This window comes from Falco rusticolus, chromosome 9, assembly GCF_015220075.1.
Source record: "Falco rusticolus isolate bFalRus1 chromosome 9, bFalRus1.pri, whole genome shotgun sequence".
NCBI lineage: Eukaryota > Metazoa > Chordata > Aves > Falconiformes > Falconidae > Falco > Falco rusticolus.
In genome coordinates this window covers 38,022,883-38,044,774 of record NC_051195.1, presented here as the reverse complement: position 1 = coordinate 38,044,774, position 21,892 = coordinate 38,022,883, and the positions used below count along the sequence as shown (strand labels likewise).

Below are 21,892 nucleotides of genomic sequence, written 5' to 3'. Positions count from 1 at the left end.
GCTATCTAATGATTAATTTAACATGACATTGCAAGGATTTAAGTAGGTAGTGATTGGTCCTTTTGTACATCTGTTTATTTTCAAAAGTGTGTTGCTCTGTTTTTCAAAACATTGTGGTAATGCTCTCTGATCTAATTTGACAGTAATGATGGGCTGCATTTATACACTTGTGGATTAAGTTAGAAACATAAGCTAATAACTTGACAATTCATACCAAAGCTTATATTTTAATGAATGTGTTTTCTCAGATTAGATGTACCTTTTAATTTATTCTTTTTTTCAATCTGGTGGTAGTTGGCTATTTGTACTTGTGAAGAAGTTGTCATTTCTTAAATGCACCCAACTAGTTAGTGTTTGGTCATAACTAAAGTAATGTAAAAATGTACGCAAGAGGCCTGAGTTTAAATTGCTGGTCTTGCATCTGTCAGGTTTAGAATGTACCAAATAATAACTTACTGATAGATGGGCCTACAGAGCTAGTATTTGTTTAAAATTTTGCATGCATTTTTGAAAATCCAAGAGCCTGGTGTCTTTATTCTTCCTGGAGAAACTGCTGTTGTGAAGAACCTGGAATGTAACTCCATAGTGGAACCTAAAAACGTGAACAAAAGATCCCGCAACTCAGAACCTGACCTGTCCTTCTCACTGGGACTGTTGGCTTCAAGGTCGGACTCACCAATGAGCTTACATTTCAGGTTCTCCAGAGCCCTGTATGAGCAAGGTGTAAATCAGTCTCGGATTTCCAGCATGCTTTGGTTGTGGCAAGTTAAACCTTCACTTCTCTTAAGAGCAGTGGTAATTTTTTCTTTTGCTTTATGTTTATGAAAGATTTCATGGCAAACTTATCAAATTTCCCTATGGAAAACAGGCTGATGGCAAGATGTCCATGTTAGATTTTTTTTATATGGGTTGAAATACTAAGTAATAATCTTAAGATATAAACGTACAAAGCAGAACTGCATCGTGACACTTAATGCTAGCTTACTTATGTTAGCTTGAACATATATTAGCTGTTGTATAGTGTTTAAGATAAAGATCTTTCCATGTAGGTTTTCCCCCTGAAGATTTTACTAGTGATTGGTACTAGATGGATTATATATTTGAAAGAAAAAACGTTTTTTCTGTACATTCATAGATAAAAAATGACAAATAGTCTTACACTTGACATGTTTGTACAGTTAGCTGAATAAGACATAATTATGCTTCTAAAATTGGAGTACAGTGTCAAGGTTAATATCAGTCGGTGTAGTTAGAGAAGCTACAGAACAAGGTGATACCCTTTTTTCCTTTGCTATTCAGATCAAAACTTTCATTTTTTCCAGGAGGTTTAAAGCTTTGAATTTCTGTCAAATTTGTTTGTAATTCACAAAACATGATTGATCTATAAATTAATTGATAATTGATCTATAGCTTTCAATTTTTGGGTTTCTAGCCCCTCCATTTATCTTTAAATGCTTTCAGATTTGCAACAAAGTATGGATGCTTGTGCACGTGTTGAATGCCCTAGAAGTGACAGATTACTAAAAATACCTCTGAGCTATCTCATATTTCAAGAGCAGCATGACTTGAGGGAATGTAGTGAGCTGATGGGCCTGCAGTGCTTTGCTGCTTGTTGGACTGATTAAAGTGGGCAGTTTCCTGAGCTGGCACAATTACATGTCTTCATGTGTACAGCATGGATCTTTACGAAGAACTGTATAGGTACTTTGGAGGCGAGTGGGGAGGGTGTGAGAAGACTGCCTCAAAAATAGTTGGTATACTAGTGTCTGGAAGTCTAGTGCTTTTTATAATTTATTTTAAAAGGTTTTATATACAATGTTTATACTGAAATTGTTGATTCAGTTTTTTATCATCTCACAGATAGTGCTTTGTGTTAATTAGGATATTTTTCTCTTACTTTAGTGTGTTTGGAAAAAGCAAAACTTTAAAAACAAGGGAGCTTTGGTGAAATACAGTACATGTGGTGCTATACTTGCTAACACATGCAGAGACAAACAAGACTGACACCCCCCTCTTTCAGTTAGTGTGTTAAATATCAGTTACATATGGGTGTGCAATATTTTTGGACAGAAAAGTGTGAAACTATCATACTTAAGATGCGTTGCAGAGTAGTGTCTTTTACAGACAACTTTCTCCATGAATATGTGGTTCTAGTCAGTTGATACTGCTTTGTGTGCCACTTGGATGAGTGATGAGTTTTGCCACTCATTACAGTTGTATTTCCATGCAGTTGGCAAGTGTGGAGAATAAAACTAACTTTGAATTTTCATTGAGAAGCATTTGCTATGCCTTCTGCCTTTTTAAAGTGATGCTGTATACATCATTGTCTTATTCTTAATTTAAATTCAGCAAGAGAAGGAAGAACAGCATCAGCTGGCAGTCACTGCCTTCTTAAAAAATTCAAGGAAGGAGCATCAGCGTATTCTTGCACGTCGTCAAACTATAGAGGAAAGAAAAGAGCGCCTTGAAAGTTTAAACATACAGCGTGAAAAAGAAGAACTAGAACAACGTGAAGCAGAATTACAAAAAGTCCGGAAAGCTGAAGAAGAAAGATTACGCCAGGAGGCAAAGGAAAGAGAGAAAGAACGTATCCTGCAAGAGCATGAACAAATCAAAAAGAAAACTGTTCGTGAGCGCTTGGAGCAGATTAAGAAGACTGAACTGGGAGCCAAAGCATTTAAAGATATCGATATTGAGGTAGGCAAGTTATTATTGACATTTTGAGTTATTTTTCTATACTCTTGGTGTTACATTGCTAGGCTTTCGGAATTTTGTGGTTTTTACTAGTTTTATACTGTAACTGGTCTTATAAACAGTCTCTTAAAAATGAGATAGTTTGACACTTATATATTTAATTTATTCAGCGGTGTAAGTAAACCTTAATTCTGAGTTGGGATAGGACTGTATTTACCTAGAGGAATTAAGTCCAGCTGGTTTTTTGGGTTTTTTGGGTTTGGTGGGGTTTTTTTTTTTTGGTTTGGTTTGGGTGGTTTTCCCCTTGTTGCTTAAACAGTATTTGAAATACCAAACAGACTTGCTTGTCCAATGTTGTAGTACCTGGACTGTGTCTCAGTTAAAGATCAAGATACAAATGCTTTAAAGAGTTCTATTAAAAAAAATAATGCAAGCTACCTAGAAGAGAGGAAAATGAACTGAGAATGTTTCTGAAGCAAATTAGTTTTAAAAAAGATAAGGGGAAAACTGCAGAGAAGATTAAATAAATAAATAAACAAACCATATTTGTAACAGAAAAAATGTTTGCTTTATTTTGTGTTGATAACTCTGCTTGGTTGTAGGATCTTGAAGAACTGGATCCTGACTTCATTATGGCTAAACAAGTTGAACAGCTGGAAAAAGAAAAGAAGGAACTTCAGGAACGTCTGAAGAATCAGGAGAAGAAGGTACGAAATAGGAAGGGTACAAACCCATGTCTGTACAATGCTTTAGGTAGTGATTGTGAACTGTATTGATACATACATATATATATATATATACATATAAAAAAAATACTGGTGTTGAAAATGTTACTGTTTGAAATGAAAAAAGGTAAATGTGTTATAAACCCATTGAGTTTCTAATATCGGTGCACAAATTTTTCTAATTAATGGAGTTGATTTGAAAAAGGACCCTTAAAGCTGTATGTGAACTGAGTCTTAGTTGGGAAGACTTGTAACTGGAAAATGTTCAGAAAAGGTGAGGTCATTACAGAGAAGTAAAACTGATTGATTGTAGTAGTCCTCACTGAAACAGAGGAAATTCCAGTGCTAGAGCCCTTCTAGATGGCAGAAGAGGATCTGCCTGAAACCTGAGTGGCTATAAAAGTGCGAGGCACACATTGTTGTAGTAAGTAGAAATATGTAACCCGTGCAAAGTGAAACTCACCGAGGACTTCCAAATGTGTTCAAGAATGAAACAGAAGTTACATGATACAGTTGGTAATTCATGTCACTTAAAACTGGCTTGTCACTAGGAAGTGGCAAGTTAATTAAAAAGGTTACAATGAGGATCTTTTGTGCTGCAGGCCTGTAAACCTGATGCTCATACTGGGCAAAGTAGCAGAAAATACATTAAACAGTAGAATTAGTAGTCACCTGGGTAAATATGATCTACCTGGAAGGCTCAGCACAGCTTCTATAAAAGAATTGTAAGCCAGGGCTTCCTCCTGGAGTTCTCTGAAGCTATCAAAACAAACACGTAAGGGTGGTCTGATTGATGTAACTTAGTTGGGTTTTCCAAAAAGCTGTTTACAGAGTTTTTCACCAGGCGACTTAGCAGCAGTGGGATAAGAAGAAGAGTCTTTGAATGCTGTTCCGTTTTCGTAGGCAAAGTGGAAAAAAAATCCCCCAGTCTTCAGCTTTACATATTAAATGATGGGCTCCAAACTTAACGTTCTTAGTCAGCAATGAGAACTTGGTTCTTCTGCATCTTGAGCACTGTCTGCGGTTCTGGTCTCTTATCTCAAAAAGTACGCAGCTGAACTGGAAGTTTGAGAGAAGGCCAGCAATGATGTGGATTGGCTTTGGTGTGAGAAATACTTACGTAAAATAGTAGCCCTATGTCTGAAAGACTTCTGGAGAGACGATGTGGAAGCAGTCTGTAAGAGTATACCTGTTACAACAACTGATGATGGAGAGCAGTTGTTCACACACTGACTGCAAGGGGTAGTGAACTAGGAAGCATCAAAGGAAGCCAGTAGGAGCCATATTCAGAACTATTTGTAGGTGGAAAGTGGGTCATCATGCTGTGAGCCATAGATGCACAGGAGCTCTTTCCAAAGTACGTTGTTGTATATGAAAAGCTTCTTTGAGTTCAAAAGGACAAGAGGAGAAATCCACCAATGCCTACTAAATAGAAAAGAAGCTTCCAGCACAGGAAATGCCAGACGCTGAAAATTTATGGTGCTGAGAGAGTATTGTATATGTGCCTGCCGCTGTTCTGCATCCTTGCCTAGGAGTGCACTTAGTTGTCCGTGGTAGAGGCAGGTTCTTGGTTAGGTGGACCTCTGATGTGGTCCAGTGTGATTGTTCTTATGCAACAGTAATATATCAGATATATTTGCAGAAGTCTTCAGATACCAGGGTTTTCTCTGGCGCATGCTGAATACCGAGTCTTCCAGATTTGGTCTTCACATTATGACATGCTAAAGGTATGTTATCTTTATTTAGATTGACTATTTTGAAAGAGCAAAGCGCTTAGAAGAAATTCCTTTAATAAAGACTGCATATGAGGAACAACGAGTGCATGATATGGAGCTGTGGGAGCAACAGGAGGAAGAAAGGGTAAGATTTTTTTGTTGAGATGATAAAATCCATTAGTGATTAATGAAAAATAGTGGGGTTTTGCACTTTCTTTTTCCCCAGCTCAATCCAAGTGAATAAGGAAAAAAGTTGATATGAAGAATGAAGTGTCATCTTTACAGTTTCATTGTGTTAGTGGACAGCAGTATTGTCTGTCTTGGATCTGAAAGAGGAAAAGATAATTTCGCTTTCTAATGGGTGAGGTTGAATGCAAAGATATAGTAAGAGTTTACTTTGTAATACTTTATTTATTTCCTATTTTTAGATCACCACTTTGCAGTTGGAGCGTGAGAAAGCCCTTGAGCATAAGAACAGACTCTCAAGGATGTTGGAGGATAGAGATTTATTTGAAGCCAGGCTCAAAGCATCACGACGAACAGTTTATGAGGTACACAAGATGCGGTGTTATAGTAAAATATTCCCATTAAAGTGAGGAACTAAACGTGTGACCCAGTGATATTTCATGTAAACTAGAAACAAATTAGTACCTAGAATGGCACAGAATTATGGGATAGTTTATTTTCTGCTTTGACTTAAAAAATAAAAAAAATATTGCACCTGTTACTAAATATTAACACTTACAATTTTTGACAATTTCTGGGATAGCTTGTAGGGAAAATAAGATAAGTGAGTTAGTTATTTCAGTTGGGCTAATAGTAAGAGATCATTGGGTAGCATATGAGCAGCCAGCTGTATCTGTACATGTACTTGGCCTTACTGTGGTGATGGAATCATACTAACAATAATATCGAAGCCGAGAAATAGAAATACTTGTCTATTTTTTTTAAATCTTTTTTTTTTAAATGTGAAAAATATTTTGACAGTTCATGTATTTGGTACTTCATGTTATGTTTTATGTTTGCAAAATTTCATAACAAATTAGAACGTCAGGACAGGGAAGGAACTGGCCTTTATGTCTTGCACTACATTTTTTTAATTCTACATTTGCTGAGGCTGTTTATAGCTTTATTGGTTATGTTGCAGTAAGAACTGGTTTAAAAAAAAAAAAGCGAAAGAAGTATTATGTTAAATTAAGTTAACTAACTGCATATGATTCTTTGCAACAATATAGGTAATATTAGGTAATGTATTATAGGTACAGGTAAACTATTACTCAGTTAATTCCTTTCCTGAAAAAGCAGACGAAGGACTAAAATTGTGCATTAGTCATTGTCTTGTCTTCTAAGTAGGAATATATTCCCTTATACATGTTCAATTGCAGAAAAGGTTGAAATGACAAACAGGTAGGGGTTTTTTCACCAGAGCAAAGTTACTTTGTTGCAGTTAGTTTGTTTTCTGTGCAGCTTTATTTAGCAATTTGTGTAACTGTCTAGCTCTTAGACTAGTTTTGGTGGTTTCATGTGTATTCTTTGTATTTCAGGATAAACTCAAGCAGTTCCAGGAACGGTTAGCAGAAGAGAGGCGTAATCGTTTGGAGGAACGCAAGAAACAACGCAAAGAAGAGAGGCGCATTACTTACTACAGAGAAAAGGAGGAAGAAGAACAAAGATTACGAGAAGAACAGCTGCTTAAAGGTATAATTGAGAACCCGATTCTTTTATTGTTTGCATCCTTGACCCATTCCAGATGTGGGCAGCTAACTTCTGGTTTCCCTGTTTGATGATATTGGTGGAAGTCTTTTTGCTTTCAATCCGTGGTGAAGACTGTGGCCATTGCTGTTAGATACTGTATGTTTTACCTAAGGCACCTTCTGAATGCTTACCTGTGCAGCATAGAGATGAAGGTAAAGCTTTATAGGAGGAAGGGAAAATAAAAGCAAATCAATACTTCCCACCCTCCCCTTCTCCCAGACATGGATAAAGGAGGAGATAAACAAAGGGAGGTTAATGAAGAATTGAGTCTTTGATTTTAGTAATTCAGTTTGAGTTCTGGCCACTTGTTTGTGTGCATCTTAAAGGGAAAAGAAAGGGAGCATTGGTGTCGGATCAAGAACTCTAGAATTGTGACTCACACACCTTTCTTTGTGAATTGCTTTGTCTGGTGGTCTGTTTCAAGGCTTTAGAAGAGGAGAGGTGATAGGCAACCTGTAAGGTAAATTTTTGTTCTACTTGTTACTTAGTGGATGAAGTTACTATATATCAGAGTTCATAAACGTGCAGTATTTTAAAACCAACCAACCAAACACCCGGGCAGTCCTAAATACCAAATTTCTGACGCTGCTAGTTGATTATTTTTTTTGTGTTTGACCTTTCTTAAGGAAGGGATCCTTTACCATGCCTGAGGTAGTTACTCATACTTTAGCTGGCACATTTGTGGTCTGTACATTGAACTAATGTACAGGTATTGGAACATTTTCTTTCCTTTCTTGCTAACTGTTGTTCAAGATGCCACATTAATAGATGTATCAGGTTCCTTTTCCTATTGCTTTCAAGTTAGGATAGTTCCAGAAAACAGGTTCTATGGTTACTTAAATGTATCCTGTGAAATGCTTGGGGTTTTTTTATAAGGAGTCAAAGAGGAGAGATTGTATTTTGTAACCTTTCTGTGGTTACAGCAATATACAGGAATTTATACTGGTAATACATTTTATTTATGTTTCCAATTCTGCAGAGCGTGAGGAAAAGGAGCGCATTGAGCGTGAGAAACGTGAGCAGGAGCAGCGTGAATACCAGGAACGTGTCAAAAAACTGGAAGAACTGGAGAAGAAAAAACGTCAAAGAGAAATGGAGATAGAAGAAAGAGAGCGTCGCCGAGAAGAAGAAAGAAGAGGTCTGGATGACCCATTTTCAAGAAAGGTAAGTAATACCTGCAGGTTTTTCTTCTTCGTCTTCTCCTGTAGATTTGAAGAAGGGGCTAGCATTGCAAAATGGTAGGTTAATTTTTTTTTTTTTTGAGTTGTAGCATAGGTGGCTAATTTAATAGTTAAGTCATTGTCACTTAGTTTCTGCTCACTATCAGAGTCTGGAATCTGTAATTGAGTAATAAAGTAAAATAAAGAAACTACTAAGATCTCCAAGCTGTTTAAAAAAAGAATATTGAATAAAATTTTCTTTAACAGAAAAGAAGGAAAACTTCATTGGAAGCAAGTGTAGTGACTCGTGCTAAAGTCAGGAATTGGAGTAGATATTGAAGGAAAATCCCAGACTAAACATAAAGCATAGTTTTATAAGAAATACACAATAACATAAAACCAAGAGTTGTGTGCAACTTGCTGTTTACAAATGTAAGTATTGGAGGAAGTTATTATCCCAATCCAACTGGAAACAAAACAAAAGCTATCTGCAAATAAATGTTTTAATGATTTAAAAGAATGTAACTGAATACCACAAACCTTCTATGCTTTCACTTTTTCAGAATTTATCTATAGGAGAACTAGTTTTAAATTTCATCCACCATAGCCATTATATTTGTTTAATGCATACTTCATTGAGTAACACTATGAAGATAAGCGATCAGAGCTTGTCTAAATTGTTTTAGTAGTCTATCAGGTAAGTAAGCATCACCGGTATTTTTCACGTAAGAGGTACTCCTAGCCATGGGCACTTGATTGTATGGAAGAACTGACTTAGGTTCCGGGAGAGATATCTGTGCCACTTGAAAAATACCATTTGCAGTCTTGGGATTCTTTCTTTGCTCACTCTTGTTTGTTGGGTTCAGTTCAAGAGCATTTAAGTAAACAATCGTGGAGTAGTGGATATGCAAGATCTTGCACAACCTGTGTATTTCCCCACACTGAGTGCAGACTTTGACAAAAACACTTCTCAAAGAATGGTTTAAAACCGGAATGAATACCCTTTTATAAAGAGGTTGTGTGATTATGTGAAATCAGGTATTTTATGTGGTTTACCTAATTTGCTTCTTGTGGTGGAAAGGAATAAACAACTATGTTAGAAATAGTTTAAATGGTTTGTCTTTGCCCAGCAATGGAGAGAGATATTTTACCTTTATAAAAAAAAATTAAAAAATCGATCATTAGTCTGCCTGGCATCCAAGCAACCTGTGGGAGTCACAAATACCTCACCTGTTCTGTGCATTGAGGTACTCAGAACTAAATGGTTCCTGCTACAAAGAGCTTTCAGTTTACTCAGTTAAATTTTCTGATCTGATCAGAAAGCACAAAAGCAAATAATTCTTAGAATTCATTTCTGCTGTCGTTAAGCAGCACGAAAAGTGAAACTGTTAGAACCTTTTTTTTGTGTTAACAGGTGGTAGTAATGCCTCATTGTAGCTATTATTCATATACTTGTTGATAAACTTTCTAGTGTATCTGCATATATCTACCCTACTGGTAAAGTATGTGGCCCAAAGGGAACCGTATTGGTTTCTAAAGGGGTTTAAATTGTGTCAGAAACAATAGTCAGTTAAGGCCATGCTTAAGTTATTAGAACTCCTGATAGTTCAGTATTCTCTATAGTGTAACATGAGCTTTTAATGATACAGTACGCTTTGAAAGGACTAAATTATATGTTAAAAATCTTCATTTTAAAGTATCCAGAGAATGTTCCTAATTTCTTTTGACATACAGGAATCTCGTTGGGGTGATAGGGAGTCTGAAAGCTCCTGGAGAAGAGGTGGTGAAACAGAATCTGAATGGCGACGAGCACCAGTGGAAAGGTACTCACTGGGTTACTAAACAGCGGTTGTACTGGGTTCAAAATAGGCAGGCTCCCTTTTTGTTACTACTGCTAAAGCTGCACTGACGGAATGGTATCTCATGCCTTTACGTCTCTGAAAGTTACCTTCTATTAAAAATTGCTTTCTAAGGATCTCAAAATGAGAGAGAAGTTTTATCTTGGAACTGCATTCGGATAACATTCCTGTTTTATTTAGTTTAGATATGTGAAAGCTAGCAGAGGCCTTCTGCATGTGATAAACAACTTGCTTTCTTGGTTTCTTTTTTAAATTAAGAATTTCTGTCCCACTCAAACATTGGTGTCAGTTGTATAAATACAGAATGGGGAAAGATGACAATGAGATTTTCCATTTAGAAAACTAACAGTAATATCTAAGAATAGTAAAGTCAAAATTAGGAGTTTTAAACTATTCAAGTCCCGGAGTGAGTCACAGAGCAGAAAATATGTGCCATAAACTATAACAAAGTTCTGAGAGACTGTATTGAACAGAGGAGGAAAGATTTCTGAAGGAAGAATATTCTGGAAGTACTTGGCAGGTTTTTCTAAAAAAAACCAACACGCTTGTTCACATCTATATGTTTTAGGGGTTTTGGATGTATTGACTAATAATGAAGACTGTTTATACAGTTGTAGAAAATAAGATCTTTAATATTTGTCCATCCCTCTGCTCCACAACAGGATGAGCTATAGGTAAAATATTTCTGATGGTGTATGTCTAGTTGTTCTTAAAACCCTGTGCTGACAGAAATACCACTGCATGTTGCAATTGGCAGTAGGTTTTATTGCTTAATTAGCCTTCCACGTAGATAGACTTTTATAAATGTCTAACCCTAATTTCCAGTGCAGCGATTTAAATCCATTACATCTTACTCTGACTCCAGTGGAATCAAATTAATTTGCTTTTTCTCTCTCTAGTAGTTTCTTCTAACACATTGGAAGAGTATGATCTCTCAATAAACAAAATAGTTTTTCAGTCTTCCCTTAAAAGCTACATTACCATTCTTGGTATCTTGGTAGTGATCCACTTTCTCGTGAATTGCAAAATCAAAGATTGGATGAAACTCCTGGGTGGAGCCTTGAACTATTAACGTATTGCAGAACTGTTTAATGCACCTATTTATATGCTTCAATGCGATTTCTGCGCCTCCCCACCCCTAATGATACACTTGTATCATTTCCCCACATTCATTTTAGAGTCATTATAGCTTAGAGGTTTTTTGACCAAGTGTTGTCTTTGTTACTTCTCATTCAACTTTTGTGGAAGTTGAGCAGTGTGACTGTTAAGGAGTTGCAATTGGGCATATTTTGGATTATTACATAGCATATCTGGTAAAATTTTCCTTCTCTTTTTTGCTAAAAGGACTATACTGAGGAGTACTAAAAGGAAATACTGACAGCAGTCAAAATTAGTATCTATGGATTTTAAGTAAAGCAATGCTTCTCAATTATTTTCTTTTTTCTGAACTTTAACGGTAACAAAGTAAAAGTGATGATGCTCAGACATAATTGCAGAAGGAAGGTGTAATTCTGCTTTCTTTAGTAGCCACAAGCCTACTTTTAGTAGATTTTAACCCTAAAGGGAAAAGGTGTTGGATACAAAGACAGAAGTGCAAACCTGACTGTGAGTAAAGTAATTCCAAAATGTATTTCTGAATTGAGTGGTGAAGGCAGTAACATAGAGGACAGAGCATCGGATTTAATTTGCAGCATGTATCTAGCTGAAAGTACAGCTGTTGGATATGTGTATTAAAAAGTCCTTATAGACGCCAGTACAAGGAGAGAAGCTATAACATTTGCCTCACAGACAATTTCTCATGGAAATGGCACAGTCCTGGTGTACATGCCATATTGGTACTCAGATCCTTACAGTCACGGAGCAACCAATTGTACTATGCAGCATTCCCCAGAGTGCTGGATTCCAGGTGATCAGCATGTTGCAGTGTTCTCAGTCTTTTCCGTACCCTGGTTCCAGTTACAAGAAAGAACAGGTTACAGAAAGGCAGAAGCGTCCAGCAAGGGCTGTCTGTCTCTTAGGCAGGAAAGGTAGTTATCATAAGAAACAAAAGAAAATAGAACTAATGATGCAATGAAATTTTGTAAGGAAGAGAAGAAAGCCAATCCTGATACAAAAAAATATTACAAATATTGTGATTGTAGGAAAAAGAGGTTAACATAGAAGTGCTAATAGGAGTTAAATTAAAAGCCAGTTGATTTAGTAGAAGTAGTTGTTTTATGCTGGTACCTTTATGCTTGTTCTTTCTCCAGATCACAGAAATCCCTTAAAATGCTGTCAGGATCTGGGCATTTGCTCATTGAAACAATGAAATGGCAGCTAATATAGATGTGGTATTCACTAAAAGTGGCAGGGCAGTGCTGCAGGCTGTCGTACTTGCACAGTTCATTTGAGTCATCACTGGCACAGATTGCTATCTCAAAGGATCAACAAATGCTTGTGTGTTTATGGTCAAGAAACACTAAAAAGCCAAATTGTATAGATGAGGGGAGTTGACCTCTGTTTTATGTCTGTGCTGTTTGTACCTGAGTCAAGATGAACAAAAAAAAGTTATAAACCTGTGACAGTGGTAGGCACTGTAGCGTGAACTTTGCCAGCAAATTTCTTCTTTATTTGGTAAAGCTGTCGGCATGCTTTCAGCTCTTGTAGATCTGTGTGTAGGGTTTTTAGAGGTTATTGAAAAATGAGTTGTATAATAGAAACTGGATTGCATTACTACCAGTGACTGCCATTCAATATATTTTTAATACTCACGCATCACTGGTTTTATTAATTTATCAGATGCTGTTTGACTCTCAATTTCAATAAACTTCTAAAACTGGGAGTTAGGATTTCTAAGAGGAAAAGAAGGAAAAAAAGCTGAAATATGAATACTAAAGTTGTCAAACAAGAAACAAATGTAACAAGATAGGCATAATTTTACCTACAAGTAGAGTGGTAATAGATTAAAAAGAGATTTTAAAAGCCTAAACCCCTGAAACAGTAACTAGGTATAAATGAATTAAATACTTGTTCATTTGCTGAACTTTATAGCCATTTCTCTACATGTCTTTTACATCAAAATAATCAGATTTTTCAAAGGAGAAGATTATCCAATTTAAGTCTAATGGAATTTAACAATCTCCATGTCTTGTTTTTATCTCACAGGTCAGTGGTAATTACGTTTGCCCTTATTCTTCTAAAACTAGGAAATATGCTGCTCACAGTTCCTCAAAATTCTTGAGATGCAGAGTTGTCACAAACTGTTGCCTCTTTGTTCTCACCTCTTGGAGTCCTACATCTGTTGTTTTGTAGCAAGTCACTGCTGTTCTTTTGTTTACATTTTAGTAGCGTAGTGGATTTCTAAACCTGTGGGGGTGGCTTGTTTTGTTTTGCTCTTGATATTTGAATCCATGAGATTGAACCCCGGTGTGGCTTCTCTTCTCTTGCCAAGAAGCAGGTACCCGTACATCTCTGTGATGTACATTCCTTGTTTCTTTGTATTCCTGAGAAGCTAGCTGAGGAAGGTTAATTTGCTGAAATAAAGAAATTAATCCAGTGACAAAGCCAAGGTTTGTGGTCTAAATGTACGTGTAAATCCTGTAGACATTAAACTAAACGGTGTGTCCAGAGAAGTTACAGGAGTGGAAGGCTCTAACCATTGTTCAGCAGTGTCTGATCTTTTAGATTTTGTTAGAAATCCAAACATATTTCAAAGATGACCTGATGACTCAATAGTCCAGGGAAAATTTTCAGCAGTTCTTTACTTCCCACATACATCCTAATATGGAAAATCCGTGCAAGCACTGACAGCCTGCCAGAGTCTGGCGCACCCTGCTCACTGTCAGGCAGTAGCAGTGGATTGAGTCATGAGTTCACCATGTTGTCCTGCTGTATCTAGTTGTGGATGCTTGTTGGTGAAAGTATTGCCAATCTATCGGGCTGGAAGTGCGGCAAAACTTATGAAAATAGGGATTGGACTGTAGGGTTGGCATGTGCATGAAGAATGTGGGGATACTTACTTGAAGTTGGTTTTTTTTTAATACTGGTTCTTTTGAGACAGCTTGAGTTTGTCAAATTAGGCTTGGTGGAGAAGCCAAACCTCTTCTCTGCTGTGTTGCAGCAGATAACCAGCAAGGGACTGTAATTATGCCCTTGGAACTGTAGTTTTGAAGGAGATAGTAAAATGTTCAGTCTTTACTGAAGCTGTAGGGACAGTGACCTAGCACTTTCCTATACTAATTAGGGCAATTAGAAAGAGCATTTGAAAACTGCAAGCTCTGTAAACGTATTTGTGACCACACATCAAGTGGATATAGTCAGAAATAGCCTTAAGGGGCTTGATACTGTTGATCTAATATGTGAAAGCTTTCCTGCATGTCAGCTTCTACTTTTTTGCTCGTTCCCTATGGTTTTATAGAGATTGGCGTCGAGGAGAAGCAAGAGATGACGAAAGATCTTTCCGACGAGGGGATGATCTGCCGCGACGAGGGGACGATCTGCCACGACGTAGTGCTGCAGAAGAAAAGGAACGTCCTTCTGTGGAATCAACAGAGGATAGGCCACCTAGGCGTGAAGGGGAGGAGGACCGGCCACCTAGGCGTGAAGGGGACGAGGACAGGCCGCCCAGACGTGGATTGGATGAGGACAGGCCACCCAGGCGTGGTTTGGATGATGATAGAGGGAGCTGGCGAGCTGCAGATGACGACAGGGGTCCGAGGCGTGGAATGGATGACGACAGGCCACCCAGACGGGCTTTGGATGACGACAGGCCACCCAGGCGGGCTTTGGACGATGACAGAGGCAGCTGGCGCTCAGCAGATGACGACAGAGGACCCAGGCGTGGAATGGATGATGACAGGCCGCCCAGGCGGGCTTTGGATGATGACAGGCCACCCAGGCGTGGTCTGGATGATGACCGGGGCAGCTGGCGTGCTGCAGATGATGACAGGGGTCCCAGGCGCGGGATGGATGATGACAGAGGTCCCAGGCGTGGGATGGATGACGACAGGATGTCAAGGCGTGATGATGACAGGGGACCATGGCGTAGTGCAGATGATGACAGGCTCTCCAGACGAGATGATGACAGGGGTCCGTGGCGTAGCGGTGATGATTCAAGGCCAGGTCCTTGGAGACCATTTGGTAAACCAGGTAAAATACACTAATACAATAATCTTCCCTCCAACGTGTGTGTTAACTTGGTAGATAATGGATGTGATGTACTTGGTGCTAGAGATGGGAGGTTCAGCTCTGAAAAGGACAGAATTAATTTGACTAATGTGGAGACTCCTTTACTTAGTATAATCAAACCTTTTAATTTGATTGAGTATTTAAAAAAAAAAAAAAAAAAAAAAAAAAGCAGCAAAAGCAGCTGTGCCTGTTGCTTGCCTAGAAGATACCGAAAGGTCACATAGTAATGCTGGTAATTTGCCCATGTGCAAAACTGAAATAAGCAAGTTGAATGCTCTGATGGGAGAAACATTCTCAGTAGATTTGCAGACCTTGGTCTCTTTCCCTGCCCTCTCTATGTGTCTGAAATTAACCTCCTTCTAAGGAGGACTTTGATATGTCATTCAAGTGGATCTGGTTTTGTTAAGCCTTTTTTATGTGTACAAAGATCTTGCTGTTTTTACCATTCCTTTCTTGCTTTTGTGTCTGCCCTTGAAAATCCTGCTTTGAGCAGGTATTTGGACTAGATGACCTTCTGAGGTCCCTCAATCTGAATTATCCTAGCCTTGTATAGTGTATGTCTAGTCTTAAGTCTTGTTGGTGGCGACTAGCGCAACTGTTCCTGATTCTTTTCAGAACTGTTGATGACATTTAAATGTTAGATACTATTTTGATTTCCTGGTTCTTTTTATTCAGAATTATGTATTCACAGACACCACCAGCTTTTAAAGTACTGCATTAAAAAAGCACTAAGGACTTAAAAAAATTGCTAGCCTAAAATCTCCTCACTTGTAGATTTTCACAAAGGAATCTGCTCTCTGAGCTACCCCCTTTACTTCTTCCTGTGCTTGTTTTGCACAAGACCCTTGAGGAGTTTGTGGTTTCTGACTGAAAACTGCAGGGTGTAATCAGCTCTACTAAACTATTACAGGCAGTCCTGATAGATGAGGTATATGTTGCTGTCTTTATATTAAGCAGTTTCTACGGTGTTTGTCTATGGCTCCTACTCAGTGTGCTCACTTTTTACAAGCTTCTTGAGTTGGATCCCTAGGGATCAAAACTTGAAGAACCAGTTTTTGTGAGGGAAGTAAAGGATTCTTTTGTCTGTGGAGAGATCAGAGGTCAGTCACAAATTCGTTTGACTGTGTTTGTTACTTATAGGGGGATGGAGAGAGCGAGAAAAGGCTCGTGAGGACAGCTGGGGGCCTCCCCGAGACTCCAGACCTCCAGGAGACCGTGAATGGGATAGAGACAAAGATCGTGATGAAAATGAGAAGGACCGTGAATTTGACAGAGATAGAGATTTTGATAGAGATGATCGTTTCAGGCGTCCCAGGTTTGACTTCTCTGTTTAAATGCTTCTAGAATGTTTCTGTTAAAAAAAATAAATGGCCTGCTGATAAAGAAATCAGGTAACTTTGCCAGGTGAAAGGAACAGTGGTTGGTTTGTACGGATTTAAGCACTTTAAGGCAGTAAATGTATAGTGTCATTTTTGGAGCCTTTTTAGTTTGTTATTTTAAGACAGTGTTAACTGTTTACAGAAGGAATCCCAAAATGCTTTACTGCTTTAATTATTTTTTTTTACCTGTTATCAAGGGAATTTCATGTTAGGCTCCAGAAAAACAGAACAGGTTTTTCAAGTATGTCAGTATGTTAAATATTTTCAGGCCCAATGAGTCTCTGTCTGTGTGGTGATGTATTATTGCTTATTCCCATAGCAAAGGTAAGGCCTTAACGTTTAGTCTTATTTGATGTTCTGAATGGCAAAAGGGATGACGCTGGTTGGAGAAGAGGGCCAGCTGAGGAAACTTCTAGCTGGAGAGATTCAAGTCGCCGTGAGGAATGGGACAGAGGTGGTCGTGACATGAGAGATCGACGTAGTGATGACAGAGATCCACCCCTCAGAAGAGGACCACCACTCAGATCTGACCGTGAAGAACGTACGTTTATTTCAGTGTTCATGAAGGCTTACATTCATTATAGGGCCTTCCTGTTACTCTTGACAGTGCTAGGATGCGGTAAAATGGGAATAAGTTGTATTTTCAGCCACTTAAACTCCCTTTGCGTAAGCAAAGTAACAGAAAGGAGCTTTAGTATAATTGAGAATCCTTCCTTGAATCTTAACTGTTTTTAGTCGTACTCTTTATATCATAGTAGCATTTCACATCTGCACTAGAAGTATAACATTATAAGTATGCAGTTTTCATAGTAGGATTATGTTCAGGGGGACTGAAATTCTTGTACTTAAATTATCAAGGTAGATGTCCCAGAAAGTAATTTCTGGCTCATTTCTTAAAACCATTAAAATGTGAGGGAAATAGTTCCAAACAAGTCCTTATGGGTTTCACACTATTAATAATATTGATTTTGATGAATAACATATTATAATTACATACATTAACCTGTTTTAATTATGTGCATTTATTAATCCTTTGCTGTGTTCTAAAAATACAGTAGCAGCAAATACATTTAGGGTGAGATACTATGTCTTCCCATTCTGGCATCCTCACGTTCAGAGTCTCGTTTGGTCTCTGCCCCAGGTGTGGGTGCTCCCTGAACACACATGGGTGCTGCTGGGCAGCTGCTCTGGGAGAGCAGGCTGGAACAGAACATGTCGTACAGGATTTCAGCTGGTGGAAAGGCTGAGGGTTCTCAGTGTGGAGATGATTTTTTCTTTTTTAATATATCAAGGAGTTTTGGTATTTGTCTCGTTTAGTATTTGGTACAGCTTTGTTCATGCATAGCTGGGGTAGAATGATTAACGTCCTGTTGGTGGAAATGAACAATTTTTCATATAGTAAAGGATAATGGATTCTGTTACTAGTGGAGTCATGTAATCTGGTGCTGTTTATACCTCTGATTTCAGTAGGCTGAAGAGTAATTTGCTGTCTTATGAGACAGTGAACTCCTAAATTTTTTCCACAGGTGTTTTCAATTTAGGATTTTTCTGTTTTCAGGGTTCAGTCATTTCTAAGGAGATGCTTTTGTGCTTTTAATTCTGATAATAATATAAGAATATATTTTTACATTATAAAACTATGTACATCAGTGGAACATTCTTATTGCAGTTACTGTGTTTTAAAGATGACACTTGGGTTGCTCACGACAATCCTGAATCTGAAAAGATGCTTGAGTAGTTTCCGTCCATTACTTCACTATAAAATTAAACTGTGCATTTGGCTATCATTATCATATTACCTCTTGGCAAGATTGAGAATCCATAAATCAGGCTGTTGGTGCCAGGCATATTTGTTTAAACCCTTGCAGGCTGCTGGTGGAGCATGACAGAGGTTGTTTTATTGTCTTTCTGTATTTGCAGCAAGCTCATGGCGGCGTGCTGATGATAGGAGAGAAGAACGTGGAGAAGAACGTGAAGCAGTTCGGCGATCAGCTCCTGCTCCTGCTGCGCCACCAGCTTCTGCCCCTCCACCAGCATCAAAAGATCGAGAAAGAGATGGGGAGAAGGAGAAAGGTTCCTGGAAAACAGAAAAGGAGCGTGAACCCCTTCGCCGTACTAAAAACGAGACAGATGAAGAAGGGTGGACCACTGTACGACGTTAAGTGAAGCTCACAGAGTTTAACCAATGTTTTAGCTTTGATTTGATTGAATCCACAGATTATATTTGTGCTTACAAACATTCTGAATTGGAATTCTTTAACAAATGTTTTGAGGTAACATGAAAGCATGAGCTTGAATTACGTACTCATATAGATTGACCATGCACAACACTCACAGCAGAAGGTTGGAAATTGAATGCCAGTTTTTGAAATTTCAAATTATGCTTATTTCATGGGTCGTTTGTTGCTAAAATAAAAAGAAGCAAGCCCAACAGCTGTCTTGAGTAATGCCTCTATCTCACACCAAAACAGGCTGACCTTTTTATTTTTAGTCTTTCTTAATTTGGAATGGGGTATTATCATCACAGAACGTGCATTTGAGAACACCTCTGTTCACACAGTGGAATTACTGAAAAAGCAGAGCTAAATGCATTTCCATAATTAGCCAAAAAAAAACCAGAAAAAAGTATAAAAGCCCTCTTTTACATAGGTATCTTTGAGGGCAGGCGGTTTCTGAGAGACATATTTTATCGCTGTCTAAATTCAGTAAGTTGTTTAAAATTGAATTAAATACAACGAACATTATGAGCATTAGCTACACTGGGATACTTTCCTGTAGATTTACTTGAATACGCAACGCTTATGAGGCCATTTTGCATCATTGTTCCAATCATGTATACTGCTGCAGTGTACAACCACAAAACTTCAGGCTTTTACAATTTTAAGTGTTTTGGTAAGCATATGGCTATGTATTTTCTGTTGCCAATATCACAACTGCTTTTTCCATTACTGGATGATTCATGCCTTTCAAGGATTTATAAATATTGTCATATTTAAAATGTGTGGGTTTGGAGAAATTGTTGAATTTTCCCCCCAATTATTTGTCTTCAGGGTCAATTCTTTCCCTTACCAAAAAAGTGATCTGTAGTAACAGCTGTGTTGACTTCAAACCTGGGGTGCAGTAACAACAATTAACTATCTGGTCATACTGAAGCCAACACAGAACTTGCTGCTGTGTGTTTCTTCAATGATAAATAAACAACTTAAGGAGTTAGCTGCTAGAGTGTTGTGACTTTTTAAGTAACTTCCTGCAATGTACATTAATGCAGAACAGCTGCTGAACAGCTCCTGGTCAGTACGCACACCTGTTGCTGTACCAGCCAGAAGAGAATGTGAGAACACCTGGGATAGCTTCTTCCAGAGAAACCTGGTTTAATTTTGATTTGTGTGAACAAAAGTTGTAATACTTCTCTGGGCCTTTTCCTGCCCTCTTCTGAGTTATCCAGGACCAGTAGGGTTCTCAGGAAAAACTTGCTCTCAGAGTCATCTTCTTAGGGCCTGGTTTGTGTGTGCGCCTTTGGAGCCTGCCACGTCATTGCTCGTTGAGTCACAGAGCAGTAGTGTTTTCTAAGCAAAAAAGTTACTATGTTGTTTTTTCATCATACGGTCCTATAAAGGATGGAACTAGAGAACGGCGGTTATCCAGTAACAGAGAGTGCTTACTGGATTTGGAGTGGTGGAGGCTGCTGCTGTTCAGCTGCCTCTTGCTGTCCTTACATTCTGTGTCATAGGACTGTGGGATCATTCCTGTTAAAGGGGACCCCAGGAGCTCACTTCACCCTGGCTGTGAAATGGTTCTGTTACTCAGAACCATGTTTCTCCAGCATGGTCTTGAAAACCTCCAAGGGTGAAGACTGTGCAACCTTTCTGGGCAACCTCTTTCAGGGCTTGACTGCTCCCAGACTGAAAAATCATCAAATCATAGGATGGGTTGGGCTGGAAGGGACCTTTAAAAGTCATATAGTCCCAGCCCCCTGCAATGAGCAGGGACATCTTCAACCAGATCAGGTTGCTCAGAGCCTGGTCCAGCCTGACCTTGAATGTGTCCAGGGGTGGGGCATCTGCCACTCTGGGCAACCTGTGCCAGTGTAAAAAATAAATAAATAAATAAAAAATCTTCCTTATATCTAGTCTGAATCTACCCTCTTAGTTTAAACCCATTACCCCTTGTCCCATTGCTACAGGCCCTTATACTGTCCCTATCTTTCATATAAGTCCCCTGTAAGTATTGAAAGGTCACAGTAAGGTCTCCCTAGAGCCTTCTCTTCTCCAGGCAGAACCACCCCAACTTTCTTGGCCTTTCCTCATAGGAGAGGTGCTCGATCCTTCTGGTCATTTTTGTGGCCCTCAAAAAGCTTAAACCTTTTTTTTTTTTCCCAGCTTCTACCCCGTGTCTCTCATCCTCCTGCCTACGCACTGCTGTGGAAAGCCTGAATTTTCCTGGTAACTTCTGGCAGGTTCTGGCCAGTTGCTGTTAGGTCTTCCCAAAGCCTTCCCTTCTCCAAGCTAAACGAGCCATTCCCTCAGCCCTTCCTCCCAGGCACATGCTCCAGCCCCTCACTAGCACATTGGTCCTCTGCTGAACTTGCTTGGATTTGGCAGGGGGGGCACCGGGCCCCAAAAGAGCACGCAGTAGTCAAGATGAGGTCTCCTGAGCGCTGAGGGGGCTACTCTCCTCATCTACAGCCACGGTCCTGTTCAGCCAGCCTGAGAGCTGCTGCTCCTGGCCCAGCTCTTTGCCTGCCAGGGTCCCAGAGGTGACTGAGGGACCCCCTGTCTGTCATTGCAGGGGTGTCTTCCTTGGCAGCGCAGGACTCTGCCCTCCTTCTTGCTCAATTCCATCAGGCTGCTGCCCAGCGTGTCGTGGTCCCTCTGCATGGCAGCCTTGCCCCAACGGCATCAACTGGATTCCCCCCACTTTGGAGTCATCCACAAACTGCTGCTGCCTCCAGAGCCTCAAGGGAGGTATTGGGCAGATAGCAAGGAAGGTATCAGGACAGACCCTGGTGTTCCCCACCAGGTGCAGTCCAGCCCACGGACTAAGGCACTCGGCCTGAACATCCAACCGTTTTTTCCGCCCACCTTGTTATCTAAACTGCAACATCCTAACTTGGGTACAAGAATATTGTGTGAGACCGTGCTGAAAGCCTTGCTAAAGCCAACATGAAGAACATCTACTGCTCCTTCCCTTGCCCACAAGTTGTTTTGTTGTAGAAGGCCATTGACTCAGGCATGGGTTACCCTCAGGAAATCCATGCTGACTGTTCCCAGTCACTTTCTCCCGCATGTGCCCAAAATCATGCTCTGGAATCACTTCCTCTGTGATTTTCCCAGGGACTGAAGTGATACCATCTGGCCTGTGGCTTCTCAGATGGTCCTTCTGGCCTTTTTTGAAGATGGGTGCAACATTTGCCTTTCTCCAGTCATCAGGGAGATGTAA

General features: G+C 39.3%; 1 protein-coding gene across 3 annotated transcripts in view; it reads left to right on the top strand.

The window, feature by feature from the left end:
* EIF3A (eukaryotic translation initiation factor 3 subunit A) overlaps nt 1-19,666 on the top strand; it is a 35,594-nt gene extending 15,928 nt beyond the window's left edge. The window contains exons 12-23 of one of the 3 annotated variants that reach the window (XM_037400283.1): nt 2,350-2,697; nt 3,297-3,401; nt 5,166-5,279; nt 5,563-5,685; nt 6,679-6,832; nt 7,869-8,053; nt 9,784-9,872; nt 14,305-14,625; nt 14,836-15,035; nt 16,215-16,389; nt 16,825-16,994; nt 18,374-19,666. In XM_037400283.1, the coding sequence (XP_037256180.1) occupies nt 2,350-2,697; nt 3,297-3,401; nt 5,166-5,279; nt 5,563-5,685; nt 6,679-6,832; nt 7,869-8,053; nt 9,784-9,872; nt 14,305-14,625; nt 14,836-15,035; nt 16,215-16,389; nt 16,825-16,994; nt 18,374-18,615 (2,226 nt within the window). In that variant the 3' untranslated portion in view covers nt 18,616-19,666. Of the gene's footprint in view, nt 1-2,349; nt 2,698-3,296; nt 3,402-5,165; nt 5,280-5,562; nt 5,686-6,678; nt 6,833-7,868; nt 8,054-9,783; nt 9,873-14,304; nt 15,036-16,214; nt 16,390-16,824; nt 16,995-18,373 lie in introns of all 3 variants that reach the window. The other 2 variants (XM_037400282.1, XM_037400281.1) reach the window with 2 other exon arrangements.
* The last annotated feature ends 2,226 nt before the right edge of the window (nt 19,667-21,892 follow it).